Genomic DNA, 16231 nt, shown 5'->3' with positions numbered 1-16231 from the left:
GCTATTAAACTCAAAATTGAGCTCAGGTGCATCCTGTTTCCATTGATCATCCTTCAGATGTTTCTACAACTTGATTGGAGTCCACCAAGCCATGAGGTCGAAGGAACTGTCCGTAGAGCTCCGAGACAGGATTGTATCTAGGCACAGATCTGGGGAAGGGTACCAAAAAAATTCTGCAGCATTGAAGGTCCCAAAGAACACAGTGGCCTCCATCATTCTTAAATGGAAGAAGTTTGTAACCACCAAGACTCTTCCTAGAGCTGGCCGCCCGGCCAAACTGAGCAATCGGAGGAGAAGGGCCTTGGTCAGGGAGGTGACCAAGAACCTGATGGTCACTCTGACAGAGCTCCAGAGTTCCTCTGTGGAGATGGGAGAACCTTCCAGAAGGACAACCATCTCTGCAGCACTCCACCAATCAGGCCTTTATGGTAGTAGCCAGACGGAAGCCACTCCTCAGTAAAAGGTACATGACAGCCCGCTTGGAGTTTGACAAAAGGCACCTAAAGGACTCCCAGACAATGAGAAACAAGATTCTCTGGTCTGATGAAACCAAGATTGAACTCTTTGGCCTGAATGCCAAGCGTCACGTCTGGAGGAAACCAGGCACTGCTCATCACCTGGCCAATACCATCCCTACGGTGAAGCATGGTGGTAGCAGCATCGTGCTGTGGGGATGTTTTTTAGCGGCAGGGACTGGCAGACTAGTCATGATCGAGGGAAAGATGAATGGTGCAAAGTACAGAGAGATCCTTGATGAAAACCTACACCAGAGCGCTCAGGACCTTAGACTGGAGCAAAGGTTCACCTTCCAACAGGACAACGACCCTAAGCACACATCCAAGACAACGCAGGAGTGGCTTCCGGACAAGTCTCTGAATTTCCTTGAGTGGCCCAGCCAGAGGCCGGACTTGAAACCGATCTAACATTTCTGGAGAGACCTGAAAATAGCTGTGCAGCGACGCTCCCCTTCCAACCTGACAGAGCTTGAGAGGATCTTCAGAGAAGAATAGGAGAAACTCCCCAAATACAGGTGTGCCAAGCTTGTAGCGTCATACCCAAGAAGACTTGAGACTTGAATCACTGCCAAAGGTGCTTCAACAAAGTACTGAGTAAATGGTCTGAATACTTAAGTAAATATGACTTTTCAGTTTTGTAATGTTTTTACTTTGTATTTATATGGGGTATTGTGTGTAGATTGATGGGGGGGAAAAACGATTTAATCCACTTTAAAATAAGTTTGTAATGTAACAAAATGTGTAAAAAGTGAAGGGGTCTGAATACTTTCCAAATGCACTGTAGTTGAGTAAACCCATGTAATCTAACACTACTTACTTTCCTGAGTCGACCAAACATCAGTGATTTTACTGGAGAGATTACTGGATTATTCAGACAGCAATAGAGCTCAGACCGCTACATATATGAAACAATTCATTGTTCAACACATTTTTATTTATTACATATATGATTGATATGAGATAATATTTCATAAATATGGCTTAGTCCTACATGGTGTACTTTAAATAGTAGCTACAAGAGTAATACGGCTATACACCTGCGAAACCTACTGTAGGGTACTTTTGAACATCAAGGTGAATAATGACCATTTTGTAACATCAAATGTAGTCAGTCACAGAGTAAAACAGACTTTACCTGTAGAACAAGCAGTTCATAATCCCCATTACAGCTCGATACAATGGAATAATGCTCTACTAAAAGACAAGGTTCTCAGGACACTGTTCTTCACCATACACCTGATGCTGTTCCTCCTTGTGGGGACACCACCATGCCTGCCTCTTCTCTGTCCGGTAGCATCAGTGTAACAACCCTCACCATGCACAGCCAATGGGGGGTGTTTGTGTGTGTGCATGCGCATGTGTAACTTCCCAAAGAGACCATAGTCATTCACCCAGCACCCCTCCTCCTTCCCCTCATCCCCCTTCTAACCCACCCCTCCCTCCGAATTCACGCCCCTAGACCTCCCAACACAATGCCCCCCTGAGCCCCAGCCCAGCCCCAGCACAGCCCGGGCACAACCTAAATCATAGTGCACCATTCATTCAATCATTGTTTTTTCCCTCTTTCACCCCCTTTATGGGCCTACTAAAGGTTTTAGCCGGGCAGAGGAGGGCTGTCACCCAGGGAACCTTAGCCCATTGATGAAGTGACAGGCGCTGCCAGAATATGATCCTAATCCTGTTTCCAGCATTATCTTAGCCCGCTGGCATCGCAATTCCTCCACACATTCTCCGAGCTGTCAACGATGAAAATCCCTCTAATAGCGCATTGCCCAGATACACATCAAAGAGCTCCTGGAAACCTTCCTTCACTGGCTTAGCAGCGCCGAAGACACACAAACACACACATACATGATCACACACACATGCAAAAGTGTGCACACACACACAAACAAGTGTGTATACATACACACAGCATTAACATGAACCATTTCACACACAACTCACAATATACAAAGTTGTGTACACGCGCAGACCCCACTGATCGATGTAACATGACAACATGATCATACAGGCTTGAACATCTTTTAATCCCAATATTTCTACGCCAGGATTTATTATATCAACAAATTAGGTTTAATGACATAGCTAGGACGTTGTTGTTTATTCCTTCAAATAATTATTTTGTACACTAACTTGATAGCCTTCAGTTAAACTGGATAGAGAGATTTCTGATCTTATGGGTTGTTGAGGGAGTGAGAGACAGAGAGGAAGAAAGAGAGAGAGGGGGACCGGAGAAAACAGGTGTCTGAACTTTGCTGACTCTAGGAACCTTTTCAGTTTTATTTCATCTTATTCTATTCTTACTTAATCCATCGATATCCCAACCCAAGTTAATCTTATTATGGCAAAGCATTCTGTTTCGGTGCAGCCAAACCTCGGATGACAGGGCCGAGAAGGGGAGTGGGGGTTTGGGGACTCTTTAGAGCCTGACACTGTGCTTCAGTCATTTCATTTAGGATTAGTTACTCTGCATTCGGTGAACAAGTGGCAGGGGCTGTGTGTGTGTGTGTGTGTGTGTGTGTGTGCGTGGATGTGTTTAACTATACTTGTGGGGACCAGAAGTAAACAAACAAACAAACAAAAACAAAATTTGACCAACTGGGGACATTTTGTTAGTCCCCACAGGGTCAAATGCTATTTCTAGGGGGTTAAGGTTAGAATTAGTCTTAGGGTTAGAATTGGGTTTAGGGTTAGGAGCTATGGTTAGTGTTAGGAGCTAGGGTTAGGTTTTGGGGTTAAGGTTTAGTGTTAGGGGTTAGGGAAAATAGGATTTTGAATGGGACTAAATTGTGTGTCCCCACGAGGTTAGTTATACAAGACTGTGTGTGTGTACTGTTTGACATGAAGGTCCTTAAACAGGGACTTCAGCTCTGTACATAGGGGTTGGGTGTAAGATGGAAACTATTCCAAAGTTTTTAAAACTTTTAGAAATGTTTTTGTTCAACTGTGTGCGCGCGCATCTGCAGGAGTACATGCATGTCAGAGTTTGAGTGTGTTCGTGCGTGTGTGTTTGTCTGTTTGTTTGTTTGCTGAAGGCCAGGTTCCCTGCTGTGCTAGTGATTTCACACTGCGGGGTGGTGGGGTAAGCCTCCTGCTGTGTGATCCTCCATGGTTCAGGAGTTGTTCTGGTAGTCTGTTGAGCCACTCTGATCTAGCTGCTCCACCAGGTAGCCACCCATGGTCCCAAAGCTCTGGTAAGTACGGTGGCCCTAAGGGGCAAACTACACTGAACAAAAATATAAACGCAACATGCATATAATATAAACGCAACACGTGCTGGTCCCATGTTTCATGAGCTGAAATAAAAGATCCCAGAAATGTTCCATCCCTGTTAGTAAGTATTTTATCCTTTGTCAAGATAATCCATCCACCTGACAGGTGTGGCATATCAAGAAGCTGATTAAACCGCATGATCATTACACAGGTGCACCTTGTGCTGGGGACAATAAAAGGCCACTCTAAAATGTGCAGTTTTGTCACGCAACACAATGCCACAGATGTCTCAAGTTTTGAGGGAGCGTACAATTGGCATGCTGACTGCAGGAACGTCCACCAGAGCTGTTTCCAGATAATTGAATGTTAATTTCTCTACCATATGCCGCCTCGTCGTTTTAGAGAATTTGGCAGTATATCCAACCGGCCTCACAACCGCAGATCACGTGTAACCACGCCAGCCCAGGACATCCACATCCGGCTTCTTCACCTGCGGGATCGTCAGAGGGGGGAGGGCGGGGTGCTGAGGAGAATTTCTGTCTGTAATAAAGCCCTTTTGTGGGGAAGAGCTCATTCTGATTGGCTGGGCCTGGCTCCCCAGTGGGTGGGCCTGGCTCCCAAGTGGGTGGGCCTATGGCTGCGGCCCTGGGCAGTCATGTGAAATCCATAGATTAGGGCCTAATTTATTTATTTAAATTGACTGATTTCCTTATACAAACTGTAACAGCAAAATCTTTTAAATTGTTGCATGTTGCGTTTTATATTTTTGTTCAGTATAGCTTTCAAAACACAAAACACGAGTAGAAAAAAAATGGAAGGCTTACACATGTAAACATGCAAATTGTCTCTGTTGCCTGTGATGTATTCACAACATAATTATTCATAAATTGTATTGCATGATTTTAATTATCGTCTAAAATAATCATCTCATTCACCAATCGATCTTCATACATGTGGTTTATTCCCTTGCATTTTAACAGATAAATTACTCACATTTAAGTAAACAATTGAGAAATACATGTCTGCGATCTACAATGATAAAATACATACAGCTTTGGCCTGGGTGCCAGTGTGTTTCTGCTTTAGTCAATAACATAATTTTTTTGTCATTGTCTTGACTCCGTAAAGATGTAGCGCTCTTGAACGCATGCAGAAACAGCCTGGCACCCAGGCAAACATAACATAGCTAGATTAAACAGATTCATATTTGAACGTCGCTCTGTTCCCACCGTAGACTATAATCTTTACCCCAGCAGGTATTGGCTCATTCTACTGTAGGTCCTTTGCATAAAGCCACAATGGAACAATTCAAAAATAGCTTGAATGTTTCCTCTTTAAGTCCTTGACACAAAAGGAGACACCGACTTATACTCCCTAACCAAGCAGATGGGATGGGAACAAACAAGGAGGAATATTTACAGTACAATGTGGAATAAATTCTTGCAGGTGGGATGTAGCGCTTAAACAGGAAGTACCGTCCATCTGCCAGGTGCAGGGAATTGTGGGATTTGTAGGGCCAGTCTGTCCTGTTGTAAATGTTTTTGAATGGGTTTTGATCTGAAGCTGGAATCTTGGTTCAATCTTTGTGCCATTTCTATTTTTGTGCTGTTGTAATCCTTGTCTCAGGATGCATGCAAAGCTCATCTTTAATGTTACTGTCACCCTCGCTCTAGTGTTGAGATCATCAGATATTGTAAACCGTCATGCATTTGCCCCAGTATGAGATGACGGCTTTGTGATATAGGAGTGTAGCTTTGAGTTCTCTGATCCAAATGGTTTGGTGGGTAGCAGTAGTGAGATTAGACTGGGTCTATGCATCTAACCTGCAAGGTGGTCAAATAAGTAGTGTCCGGTAGGTTACTGATCTAATGTCCAGTCCCAGTGTCCAAAACTGATGCAGTGTCTATAATGTCCAGTCAGTGATGATGTCAGTAGAATGATTCATAACGTCTCGCTGTGTCCTTGGTAGCTGCCCTGCTCTGGGCGGAGGTCAGTCTGTTGGTCAGTTGGGTAGTGTGTCCAGGCCCAGGGAGGCAGCGTGCTGCTTGGCCCTCAGACGCAGGTTCTCGATGCTGGTGGTCTTGCTGTTGAGGCTGGGAATGCTGCCCGGAGGAGCCTGGAGACCTGCCAGGGGGCTGTTCCACACCTGCTGGGCCTGGGACAGTGATGCCTGGGACAGGGACTGGTAGTAGGATTGGCAGGGCAGGGAGCTCAGGGGGGAGGGCATGTTGACGTTCATGCCTAGGTAGGGCAGGGAGGAGGGGGTACCCATGTCAAAGGAGGGGTAGTGGACCATGTTGTTGGTGGCGGCCATGTGCTGGCGGAACTGCTCCTGCAGGCGGAAGAGGCTGAGGGGGGATGAGGCGTAGGAGCCCTGGGACAGACCACTGCTGCCCATGCCACCACTGGAGGAGGGGAGGGAGGGAGAGCCCAGGGGAGAGTCTGATGATGAGAGGGAGAAGAAGATTTTGGTTTTAGTTAGGTCAAAAGATAATTGTAAACTGGATAGTTTGGGTCCTGGTTGCTGATTTGGTGCCAATATACCACAGCTAAGGGCTGTATCCAGGCACTCCGCTTTTTGTCGTGCATAAGAACAGCCCTTAGCTGTGGTATATTTAAGCAATAAGGCCCGAGGGGGTGTGGTATATGGCCAATATACCACGGCTAAGGGCTGTTCTTAAGCATGCAACGTGGAGTGCCTGGACACAGCCCTTAGCCGTGGTATATTGGCCATATATAACAACCCCCCCGAGGTGCCTTATTGCTATTACAAACTGGTTACCAACATAATTAGAGCAGTAAAAATAAATGTTTTGTCATACACGTGGTATACCACGGCTGTCAGCCAAACCACCCAGTTCATAATGGCCAATATTCCACACCCCCTTGGGCCTTATTGCATAAATAACCACCACTGTTTATGTATAGTTTATGCACTTCATAGAATTGTTCAGTGTTTGTTGCAATGACTAATAAAAGACAATTCCGTTTTATAAGCTGGCTCACAGTCTCTACAGTGAGGGGGAAAAAAGTATTTGATCCCCTGCTGATTTTGTACGTTTGCCCACTGACAAAGAAATGATCAGTCTATAATTTTAATGGTAGGTTTATTTGAACAGTGAGAGACAGAATAACAACAACAAAATCCAGAAAAACGCATGTCAAAAATGTTATAAATTGATTTGCATTTTAATGAGGGAAATAAGTATTTGACCCCCTCTAAGTCAGAAAGATTTCTGGCTCCCAGGTGTCTTTTATACAGGTAACGAGCTGAGATTAGGAGCACACTCTTAAAGGGAGTGCTCCTAATCTCAGCTTGTTACCTGTATAAAAGACACCTGTCCACAGAAACTCTCCACCATGGCCAAGACCAAAGAGCTCTCCAAGGATGTCAGGGACAAGATTGTAGACCTACACAAGGCTGGAATGGGCTACAAGACCATCGCCAAGCAGCTTGGTGAGAAGGTGACAACAGTTGGTGCGATTATTCGCAAATGGAAGAAACACAAAATAACTGTCAATCTCCCTCGGCCTGGGGCTCCATGCAAGATCTCACCTCGTGGAGTTGCAATGATCATGAGAATGGTGAGGAATCAGCCCATAACTACACGGGAGGATCTTGTCAATGATCTCAAGGCAGCTGGGACCATAGTCACCAAGAAAACAATTGGTTACACACTACGCCGTGAAGGACTGAAATCCTGCAGCGCTCGCAAGGTCCCCCTGCTCAAGAAAGCACATATACAGGCCCGTCTGAAGTTTGCCAATGAACATCTGAATGATTCAGAGGAGAACTGGGTGAAAGTGTTGTGGTCAGATGAGACCAAAATCGAGCTCTTTGGCATCAACTCAACTCGCCGTGTTTGGAGGAGGAGGAATGCTGCCTATGACCCCAAGAACACCATCCCCACCGTCAAACATGAAGGTGGAAACATTATGCTTAGGGGGGTGTTTTTCTGCTAAGGGGACAGGACAACTTCACCGCATCAAAGGGACGATGGACGGGGCCATGTACCGTCAAATCTTGGGTGAGAACCTCCTTCCCTCAGCCAGGGCATTGAAAATGGGTCGTGGATGGGTATTCCAGCATGACAATGACCCAAAACACACGGTCAAGGCAACAAAGGAGTGGCTCAAGAGGAAGCACATTAAAGTCCTGGAGTGGCCTAGCCAGTCTCCAGACCTTAATCCCATAGAAAATCTGTGGAGGGAGCTGAAGGTTCGAGTTGCCAAACGTCAGCCTCGAAACCTTAATGACTTGGAGAAGATCTGCAAAGATGAGTGGGACAAAATCCCTCCTGAGATGTGTGCAAACCTGGTGGCCAACTACAAGAAACATCTGACCTCTGTGATTGCCAACAAGGGTCTTGCCACCAAGTACTAAGTCATGTTTTGCAGAGGGGTCAAATACTTATTATCCTCATTAAAAGGAAAATCAATTTATAACATTTTTGACATGCGTTTTTCTGGATTTTTGTTGTTGTTATTCTGTCTCTCACTGTTCAAATAAACCTACCATTTAAAATTATAGACTGATCATGTCTTTGTCAGTGGGCAAACGTACAAAATCAGCAGGGGATCAAATACTTTTTTCCCTCACTGTATGTATGGCCCAATATCTGTGACTATGATAGAGGAGTTCTCACCTGGTGTGGGGCTGAGGCGTTTGCAGGACGGAGATCCACATCCCGGCTGCAGCCCTGCATCCTCCTGCTGCACCTCCCCCTGATGCTGCTGTTGCGTGCCCTCCTGCAGCGTTCCCTCCTGCAGCCTCTCCCTCCTCAGCTCTTCCTCTCCCTCACCGTTGTCTTCGGTGGCTGACTCGCTGTCTGAGGGCTCTGGGGAGGTGACGTTCACCTCCACGTTCATCTCTGCAGGCTGGGGCCGCATCGACTCCAAGAGGGAGGAGGACGTGGAGGAGGAGGGAGGTGGAGGGCTCTGGGTGGAGGGCACACTCGTGGTGGAGGTGTCCTTGGTCTTGACCTCCTCCTTGTCACACCCCTCTCCGTTGGCCTCCTTCTGTTTCTGGAGCTGCTCCTTCTGGAGGCTGCGCTGCTTCTTGCGGAACTTGGCGCGGCGGTTTTTGAACCACACCTGGTGAGAGGAAGGATTTCAGTTGTTTTACAGTAATAACACAATGTAATTACTTTTGAATCTCAGATCATCTTTTGGCTGAAATGTATTGCTATGAAAACTGTAGTTCTCTATCATAGCCAAGGCTTCTGGTACTGTCAATATTGGTGATTTGATTTTATAGACATCTTTGATGCGTCAAATGTGTACATTGTTGATTCTCACAAATATAATTTTAACTGATAACAATTTTACTTCTACACTGAACAAAAATATAAAGGCAACATGCAACAATTTCAAAGATTTTACTGAGTTACAGTTTATATATGGAAATTAATCAATTTAAATGAATTCATTAGGCCCTAATCTATGGATTTGACATGACTGGGAATACAGATATCCATCTGTTGGTCACAGATACCTTTTTAAAAAAGGTAGGGGCATGGATCAGAAAACCAGTCAGTATCTAGTGTGACCACCATTTGCCTCATGCAGCGCGACACATCTCCTTCACATAGAATTGATCAGGCTGTAGATTGTGGCCTGTGAAATGTTGTCCCACTTCTCTTCAATGGCTGTGCGAAGTTGCTGGATATTGGCAGGAACTGGAACACGCTGTCATACACGTCGATCCAGAGCATCCCAAACATGCTCAATGGGTGACATGTCTGGTGAGTATAAAGGCCATGGAAGAACTGGGATATTTTCAGCTTCCAAGAATTGTGTACAGATCCTTGCGACATGGGGCCGTGCAATATCATGCTAAAACATGAGTTGATGGCGGCGGATGAATGGCACTACAGTGGGCCTCAGGATCTCGTCACGGTATCTCTGTGCATTCAAATTGCCATCGATAAAATGCAATTGTCTTCGTTGTCTGTACTTTATGCCTGCCCATACCATAACTCCACCGCCAGCATGGGGCACTCTGTTCACAACGTTGACATCAGCAAACCGCTCGCCCACATGATGCCAGACACGCTATCTGCCATCTGTCCGGTACAGTTGAAACCGGGATTCATCCGTGAAGAGCACACTTCTCCAGCATGCCAGTGGCCATCGAAGGTGAGCATTTGCCTACTGAAGTTGGTTACGACGCCAAACTGCAGTCAGGTCAAGACTCTGGTGAGGACAACGAGCACACAGATGAGCTTCCCTGAGACGGTTTCTGACAGTTTGTGCAGAAATTATTTGGTTGTGCAAACCCACAGTTTCATCAGCTGTCCTGGTGGCCTGAAGGTGAAGAAGCCGGATGTGGAGGTCATGGGCTGGCGTGGTTACACGTGGTCTGCGGTTGTGAGGCCGGTTGGATGTACTGACAAGTTCTCTAAAACGATGTTGGAGGCAGCTTATGGTAGAGAAATTAACATTAAATTATCTGGCAACATCTCTGGTGGATATTCCTGCAGTCAGCATGCCAATTGAACGCTCCCTCAAAACTTGTGACAAAACTGCACATTTTAGAGTTGCCTTTTATTGTCCTCAGCACAAGGTGACCTATTTAATGATCATGCTGTTTAATCAGCTTCTTGATATGCCACACCTGTCAGGTGGATGGATTATCTTGGCAAAGGAGAAATGCACACTAACAGGGATGTAAAAAAAATTGTGTGCATTGTGTGTATTCAAATTGTGTGTATTTTAAATTGCCGTCGATAAAATACAACTGTGTTCGTTGTCTGTAGCTTATGCCTGCCCATACCATAACTCCACCGCCACCATGGGGCACTCGGTTCACAACGTTGACATCAGCAAACCTCTCGCCCACACGACGCCATACACATGGTTGTGAGGCCGGTTGGACGTACTGCCAAATTCTCTAAAACAATGTTGTAGGCGGCTTATGGTAGAGAAATGAACATTAAATTCTCTGACAACAGCTCTGGTTGACATTCCTGATGTCACCATGCCAATAGCATGCTCCCTCAGAACTTGATACATCTGTGGCATTGTATTGTGTGAAAAAACTGCACATTTTACAGTGGCCTTTTATTGCCCCCAGCATAAGGTGCACCTGTGTAATGATCATGCTGTTTAATCAGCTTCTTGATATGCCACACATTAGGTGGATGGTTTATCTTGGCAAAGGAGAAATGCTCACTAACAGGTATGTAAACAAATTTGTGCACAAAATTTGAGAGAAATAAACCTTTTTGTGAGTATGGAACATTTCTGGGATCTTTTATTTCAGCTAATGAAACATGAGACCAACACTTTACGTTTTTATATATTTTTGTTCAGTATATATTGCTCTTCCTGTCAGCAGAACTCAAAAACATCCAATAGTCATGGCCAGAAAAAAATTAATCTGCCCAAGACTGACAGCATTGGAGACCTTTGGTATGGGCCCTGCTATGTTTCTCCAGGAATGAAGAGGATTAAGTAAGTATTGCTCTTTATCATCCTCACTCCACCTCAGAAGATGAGAACCAGGTGAAATACTTTCTTTTGACTCCATAGTATCCTCACCTGCACACGGGCCTCTGGCAGGTTGGTGCACATGGCCAGGCGCTCACGCATCACCACGTCAGGGTAGTGGGTCTTCTGGAAGGTCTTTTCCAGGGCCTCCAGCTGCTGGGCAGTAAAGGCTGTGCGACTGCGCCGCTGCTTTCGGTGCTGGGAGCCATACCGGGCCTCAAGGATGATGTCTTGAAATGTGCAGCCGTTGAAGGAAAAGATACAGGGACAATTTAATTGAGAGATGGGCTCAGAATGTGGATTTAAGTAAATGCATCAATTTATTGCGTAAGACACTTAGTTCAACTATGTCAAGAGTCCTTTAACAAGACAACAGACTTGTCCATCACATAGCATTTGCCTAATTGTATTGCAAATAGTTCTGACTTATGGACAGATTTAGGCTATATGGGCGGCGCACAATTGGTCCAGCGTCATCCAAGGTAGGGGAGGGTTTGGCCGGCAGGGATGTGGGTTCGTTTCCCACGGGGGGCCAGTATGAAAAAAAAAAAAAAAAAACATGTATGCATTCACTAACTGTAAGTCGCTCTGGATAAGAGCGTCTGCTAAATGACTAAAATGTAAATGTAAATGTTACCAGCCAGTCTCTCTGCCAGGGTGAGCGCGTGCACCGACGGCCGGTAGTCAGGCGCGTGCTGCGCCTGCTGCGCCGCCTGCTGGTGGAGGTTGTACATGGCGCTTAGCGAGTTCATTGCGTGGAGAGAGTATCCATTCACTCCGTAGTGCTGCATGGCTGCCGTCAACTTCAAACAAAGTGGGAAAAGTTGTTGTTTATGGGCATTTGTAATTACACAATTTTGAGGTTGTGTAGCTACAAGTCAAACAATGTATTGTTATTTATTGTTGAATTAAAGCCTAAAACCATAGTGTAATATCAGTGTGGATTTATCAAGGCTATAGTCTTGTAAATAGCCTGTAGATATAGATTAATAGATCATTCAAAGATCAAGTAAGCTTAAGTTATTATCACCTATTTTTATTATATCTTCATTTTCCATTCCCATACATTTTATTAAAACCATTTCGCCTGTCAATAGCTAACTTCTAATACCTTTAATGGGGCACCTGCATTTGGAGATGATCCAATATTGCATCAGTTATTATATGGCTATAACTGTAAATATTTGTCTTTGTAAAGATTAAAGCTGAGAGTGAGACATTATAATATGATGGCATTGAGAAGCCAAGCCAGCCTCCACTAACCCTAACCCTCTGTTCCCACGCAAAGCTCGCTATTTAACCAGCCTGTCCCAAGAGAGTTCCCCCCACTAAAGCCCCAGGGGCTGTATGAAATAATTAGCCTATCCTCCTGTGTTATCTCAACATTAATGCTGATATTGATATTCATTATTTTTATGTCGCACTTGACGTTGTGCCTGAAAGCAAAGCGTCGTGGGCCTACTAAATAGGCAACATATAGAGTACCTACAGCGCAAGCTGAAGTTAAAAACGACAATGAAAGGTCAACAGAAAACTACACAATAATCAGAAATTAATCGGGGACTTTGCTCTGAAAAATCACATAAAAGCAAATAAATTGGCGTGACCGGCAGACTAAATTATTAAATGCTATAATGTTTTCATTAAGAGTCCTATAAATTGCATAATTATTGTCATATACATAATGTGTAGCAAATTAGCGTGTTTAATAGCCTAGGTAATTTGTATTTACACATAGATTACGATAAAATGATCCTAGCCTACGACATAAATCAAAGGTTTGTCAGTGCGTTGAGAATTTAATCGCAAACTTAATTTTTTTTAAAGTAATGACGAATCATGTTTATTTTTGTTATTATTATTATTATTATTATTATTATTTATTTATTAAGACAAGTTGGCATCGCTTTATTTGCGTGCATATTGCGTTCATAATTTGGAATACTGACTGCAATGTTGGTATTTTAAGAATAATTATAAGTAGGCCTGCAATAATATTTATTTGAATATAATTTTCAATCCCTCAAATAGGTGAATTCAAGGATGTCTGTTTTGGATCTATTTATTTGCTATATTTAGCAGTCTTGCACTATGTCCAAAAGATCATATAGCCTACGGTATTTTATTTTATATGCTCTTGGGAATGAAAGCCCTAAGGGTGACAGCGGGAATGTGTAGGCTAACACAACAATAATCTAAATACAGTAGCCTATATTATAGTGTCAGACCCCTATCACGAGTTTAACATTTAATATTGTAATTGATAATGCAGAAATGTAGAATGTATGAAGTGAAATTATAAAAATGGGTAATACAAGTTTAATATAATAATAATAATTGAACGCTTATAACCTGATAGGCCTATATACGTTTATATCAATATCATCCATATTTTCACTTTCTTATATTGTCACCAAATGCAGGAGCATGAACATTTATCAAGATCTAACAATATCTGAATGTTTGAATGCTACAAATCTTGATTTATCAGTTATGATGGAAGCATATAGGCTACCTATTATAAATTAGCTAGTTTTTTTGCCATGCCAATAATACAGTATAGTGTAACGACAAGGTCATTTCAGACATATTTACAGGGATTATCATAGGCCTAAAATACAGCCTATCTTAGATAAGGCTTACTTTTAACTGTAATGTATTTGAGAAAAACATTTTTTTTAAATGACAATACAATGAGTTACAATAAACTGGAATATGCCATAGCCCACAGGTCAAGAAATCAGTTTTTCTGTATTCGCTAGCGAATCTTTGCCAGCCAGCCATGAGGGAACACTTTACATAGGCCTGGACGGGACAGAATGTGCATGGCTAAATATTTACTTAGCTCCCTGATTATTTGAGTTAAATGAGAGCCGTTTCTCCCGTTCTATGGCTGCTCCGCCCGGAGGCTTGCAGTGGCGGGGAGATATATGGTGATCCCCAGTTGGCTACCCCATCTAATGTAGGTGAAATAGGTTTCAAATGCTAGGCTATTCATTTGTCATAAGTTCTGACACGTGAAAGGTGTGTGTGTGTGTGTGTGATTAATAATGTCCATTTTTGAATATGACAGTTGATCTTACTATAAGTGCCATTGCCTGTAGCCTACATATTGTTTACAATTGCTTTGAGGATCTTTAAATATGAATATCTCCATGTGGAGAGAGTCAGTTAGCCTTGGGTATCTGATTTAAGCCTCATTATGCTAATTGCCGTGGATTTATATGTTCTACCCCAGACAATGAAGAGGCTATATAGGCCTATCGCCCAGGGGCCGCAGATATGTCTGTCAAAGCGACACACTCTTCAACATGCATGCATGCACCCCTGATTCAAGTTATGCCCAAACCTACGCCAATAGACATGGCTAATATAATAAACTATTTAGCCGATTTAAAATTTCAATAAATACGTTTAGGCGTTTCCACGCATAATGAATGCGTTTTCATAAGACTACAACAATATTATTCTCCAAGGTTTAAATGGTTCAGCAAAGCAATCAAATAAGAGGTTTAAAGTTGCAAGGAAATGCCCCCCAAAATTATGACAGGCACACTTTAGAATGGTACTTTGACATGGTCCATCCCTGATTTGTTTTACTGATGAATGCCCTTCAAAAAGTTCTTACCTCTTACGCACGCCGCTCCTGGGGTCTTTGAGTGGTGTAGCCTATGTCCGGCTGTTTTCAAATGGAATATTAGCTTTCAAAGTATCACCTTGTATGTTTACTTATAAATTCCGTGCTGTTTAGTCCTGTATACTCATTTTTGAACTAGTGTCCAAACTCCTCAAAACGCTGTCTTCTTTCAGGAATACAGTAGTCCGTTTTCTGCGCGAGATGCTCTCGCTCCCCTGTCGTTCTCGTGAGTGTGGGAGAATCCAGAGAACTGCCATATATCTGGCTCGTGCACGAGGTAAGGGCTTTAAGGACCTAGAGCGCCTGGTGAGGTCATGCAGGATTTCAAATGGTTCTTTGCTGTGCCAATCAAAAGAGGTTTCTTCTACTCCAGTCTTTCTCATGACTGATTTAGATTTCATTTCTGAATCCATGTCTGGACATTAATGTTAGCATAATATCATAAAAATGTTGGTGTATGTGGATCTGTGATCATTAAAAGTCTTAATTTAGAATACTGATATTGGCAAGGTATTATCAAATGTAGTCTATCAAATAGCAAAACGATCAAATTGTATTATTATTATTAGTAGTAGTAGTAGTATTTTCATCCGCTTAACTTGTAGGGCCATTGCTGTATGGGTCGTTCCATGAAATGCGTGCCTTTTGCGCCCCGTTGATATTTTAAGTAGAAATTGTGCACCAATAATGAATTTAAAAGCCTATTATATTCAATTAAGTGCCCTTTTAATATAGACCACGTGGAGAATTCAATAAATCCGATTTTTAATATGAATAAAGACTAGCTAAAGTGTCAAAATTCAGCATTTTGATATGTCCCTTCATGCCTCCTCTGTGACTTCCAGGAAGATTTTAACCCACTTCACCCCAAAATGTCTCAAAGTTTTCACCATCATTGTAAAGTCTTAGTTATTTTGTTGCTTTGACAAAGTCATTTCTGAAGATTATTAATTTCATGTGATTGGGTGACAGGGTCTTTGGCAATTGTGATTCATTTTAAGGTTAAAAATAAATAATTCCCTCATTTTAAGGTTGTTACCTGAATTGAACTCTCGTTTTATAATATGGTGAATCAATTCCTTTTTTTATTTTATTTTTTTATCTAAGGAAACATTGAACATCTAATAGCCAAATCATAATCTATAAGCAGGTGAGCTGGTTCTACTCTTTTTTTGAAAATGTTCTGGTGTTTTGTGGTGGAAAACTGAGTGGGTCGAGCATAACAAGTCAACCCTGTTACCTATAGACAGACAGGCTAGAAATGTTTAAACAATTACTTTTATTGTGAAGTTTGCATTCAATTGCCCCTTCCTGCTGCACACAACAAGCTTCCATTCCCCCTCTCACAAGGGGATTCATGGCTGACTTAAGA

General features: G+C 43.1%; 1 protein-coding gene across 1 annotated transcript; it reads right to left on the bottom strand.

The window, feature by feature from the left end:
- Positions 1 to 5733: 5733 nt before the first annotated feature.
- LOC311131495 (diencephalon/mesencephalon homeobox protein 1-like) lies at positions 5734 to 12013 on the bottom strand (the record flags this gene model as incomplete). The annotated part of the gene is made up of 4 exons (XM_084164518.1): positions 5734 to 6173; positions 8378 to 8825; positions 11274 to 11452; positions 11860 to 12013. The coding sequence occupies 4 exons, from the start codon at positions 12011 to 12013 to the stop codon at positions 5734 to 5736; spliced, it is 1221 nt and encodes a 406-aa protein (XP_084020644.1).
- Between the last annotated feature and the right edge of the window lie 4218 nt (positions 12014 to 16231).

Source organism: Coregonus lavaretus (genome assembly GCF_964263955.1).
Source record: "Coregonus lavaretus genome assembly, chromosome: 6".
Lineage (NCBI taxonomy): Eukaryota > Metazoa > Chordata > Actinopteri > Salmoniformes > Salmonidae > Coregonus > Coregonus lavaretus.
This window is presented reverse-complemented; position numbering and strand designations above follow the sequence as displayed.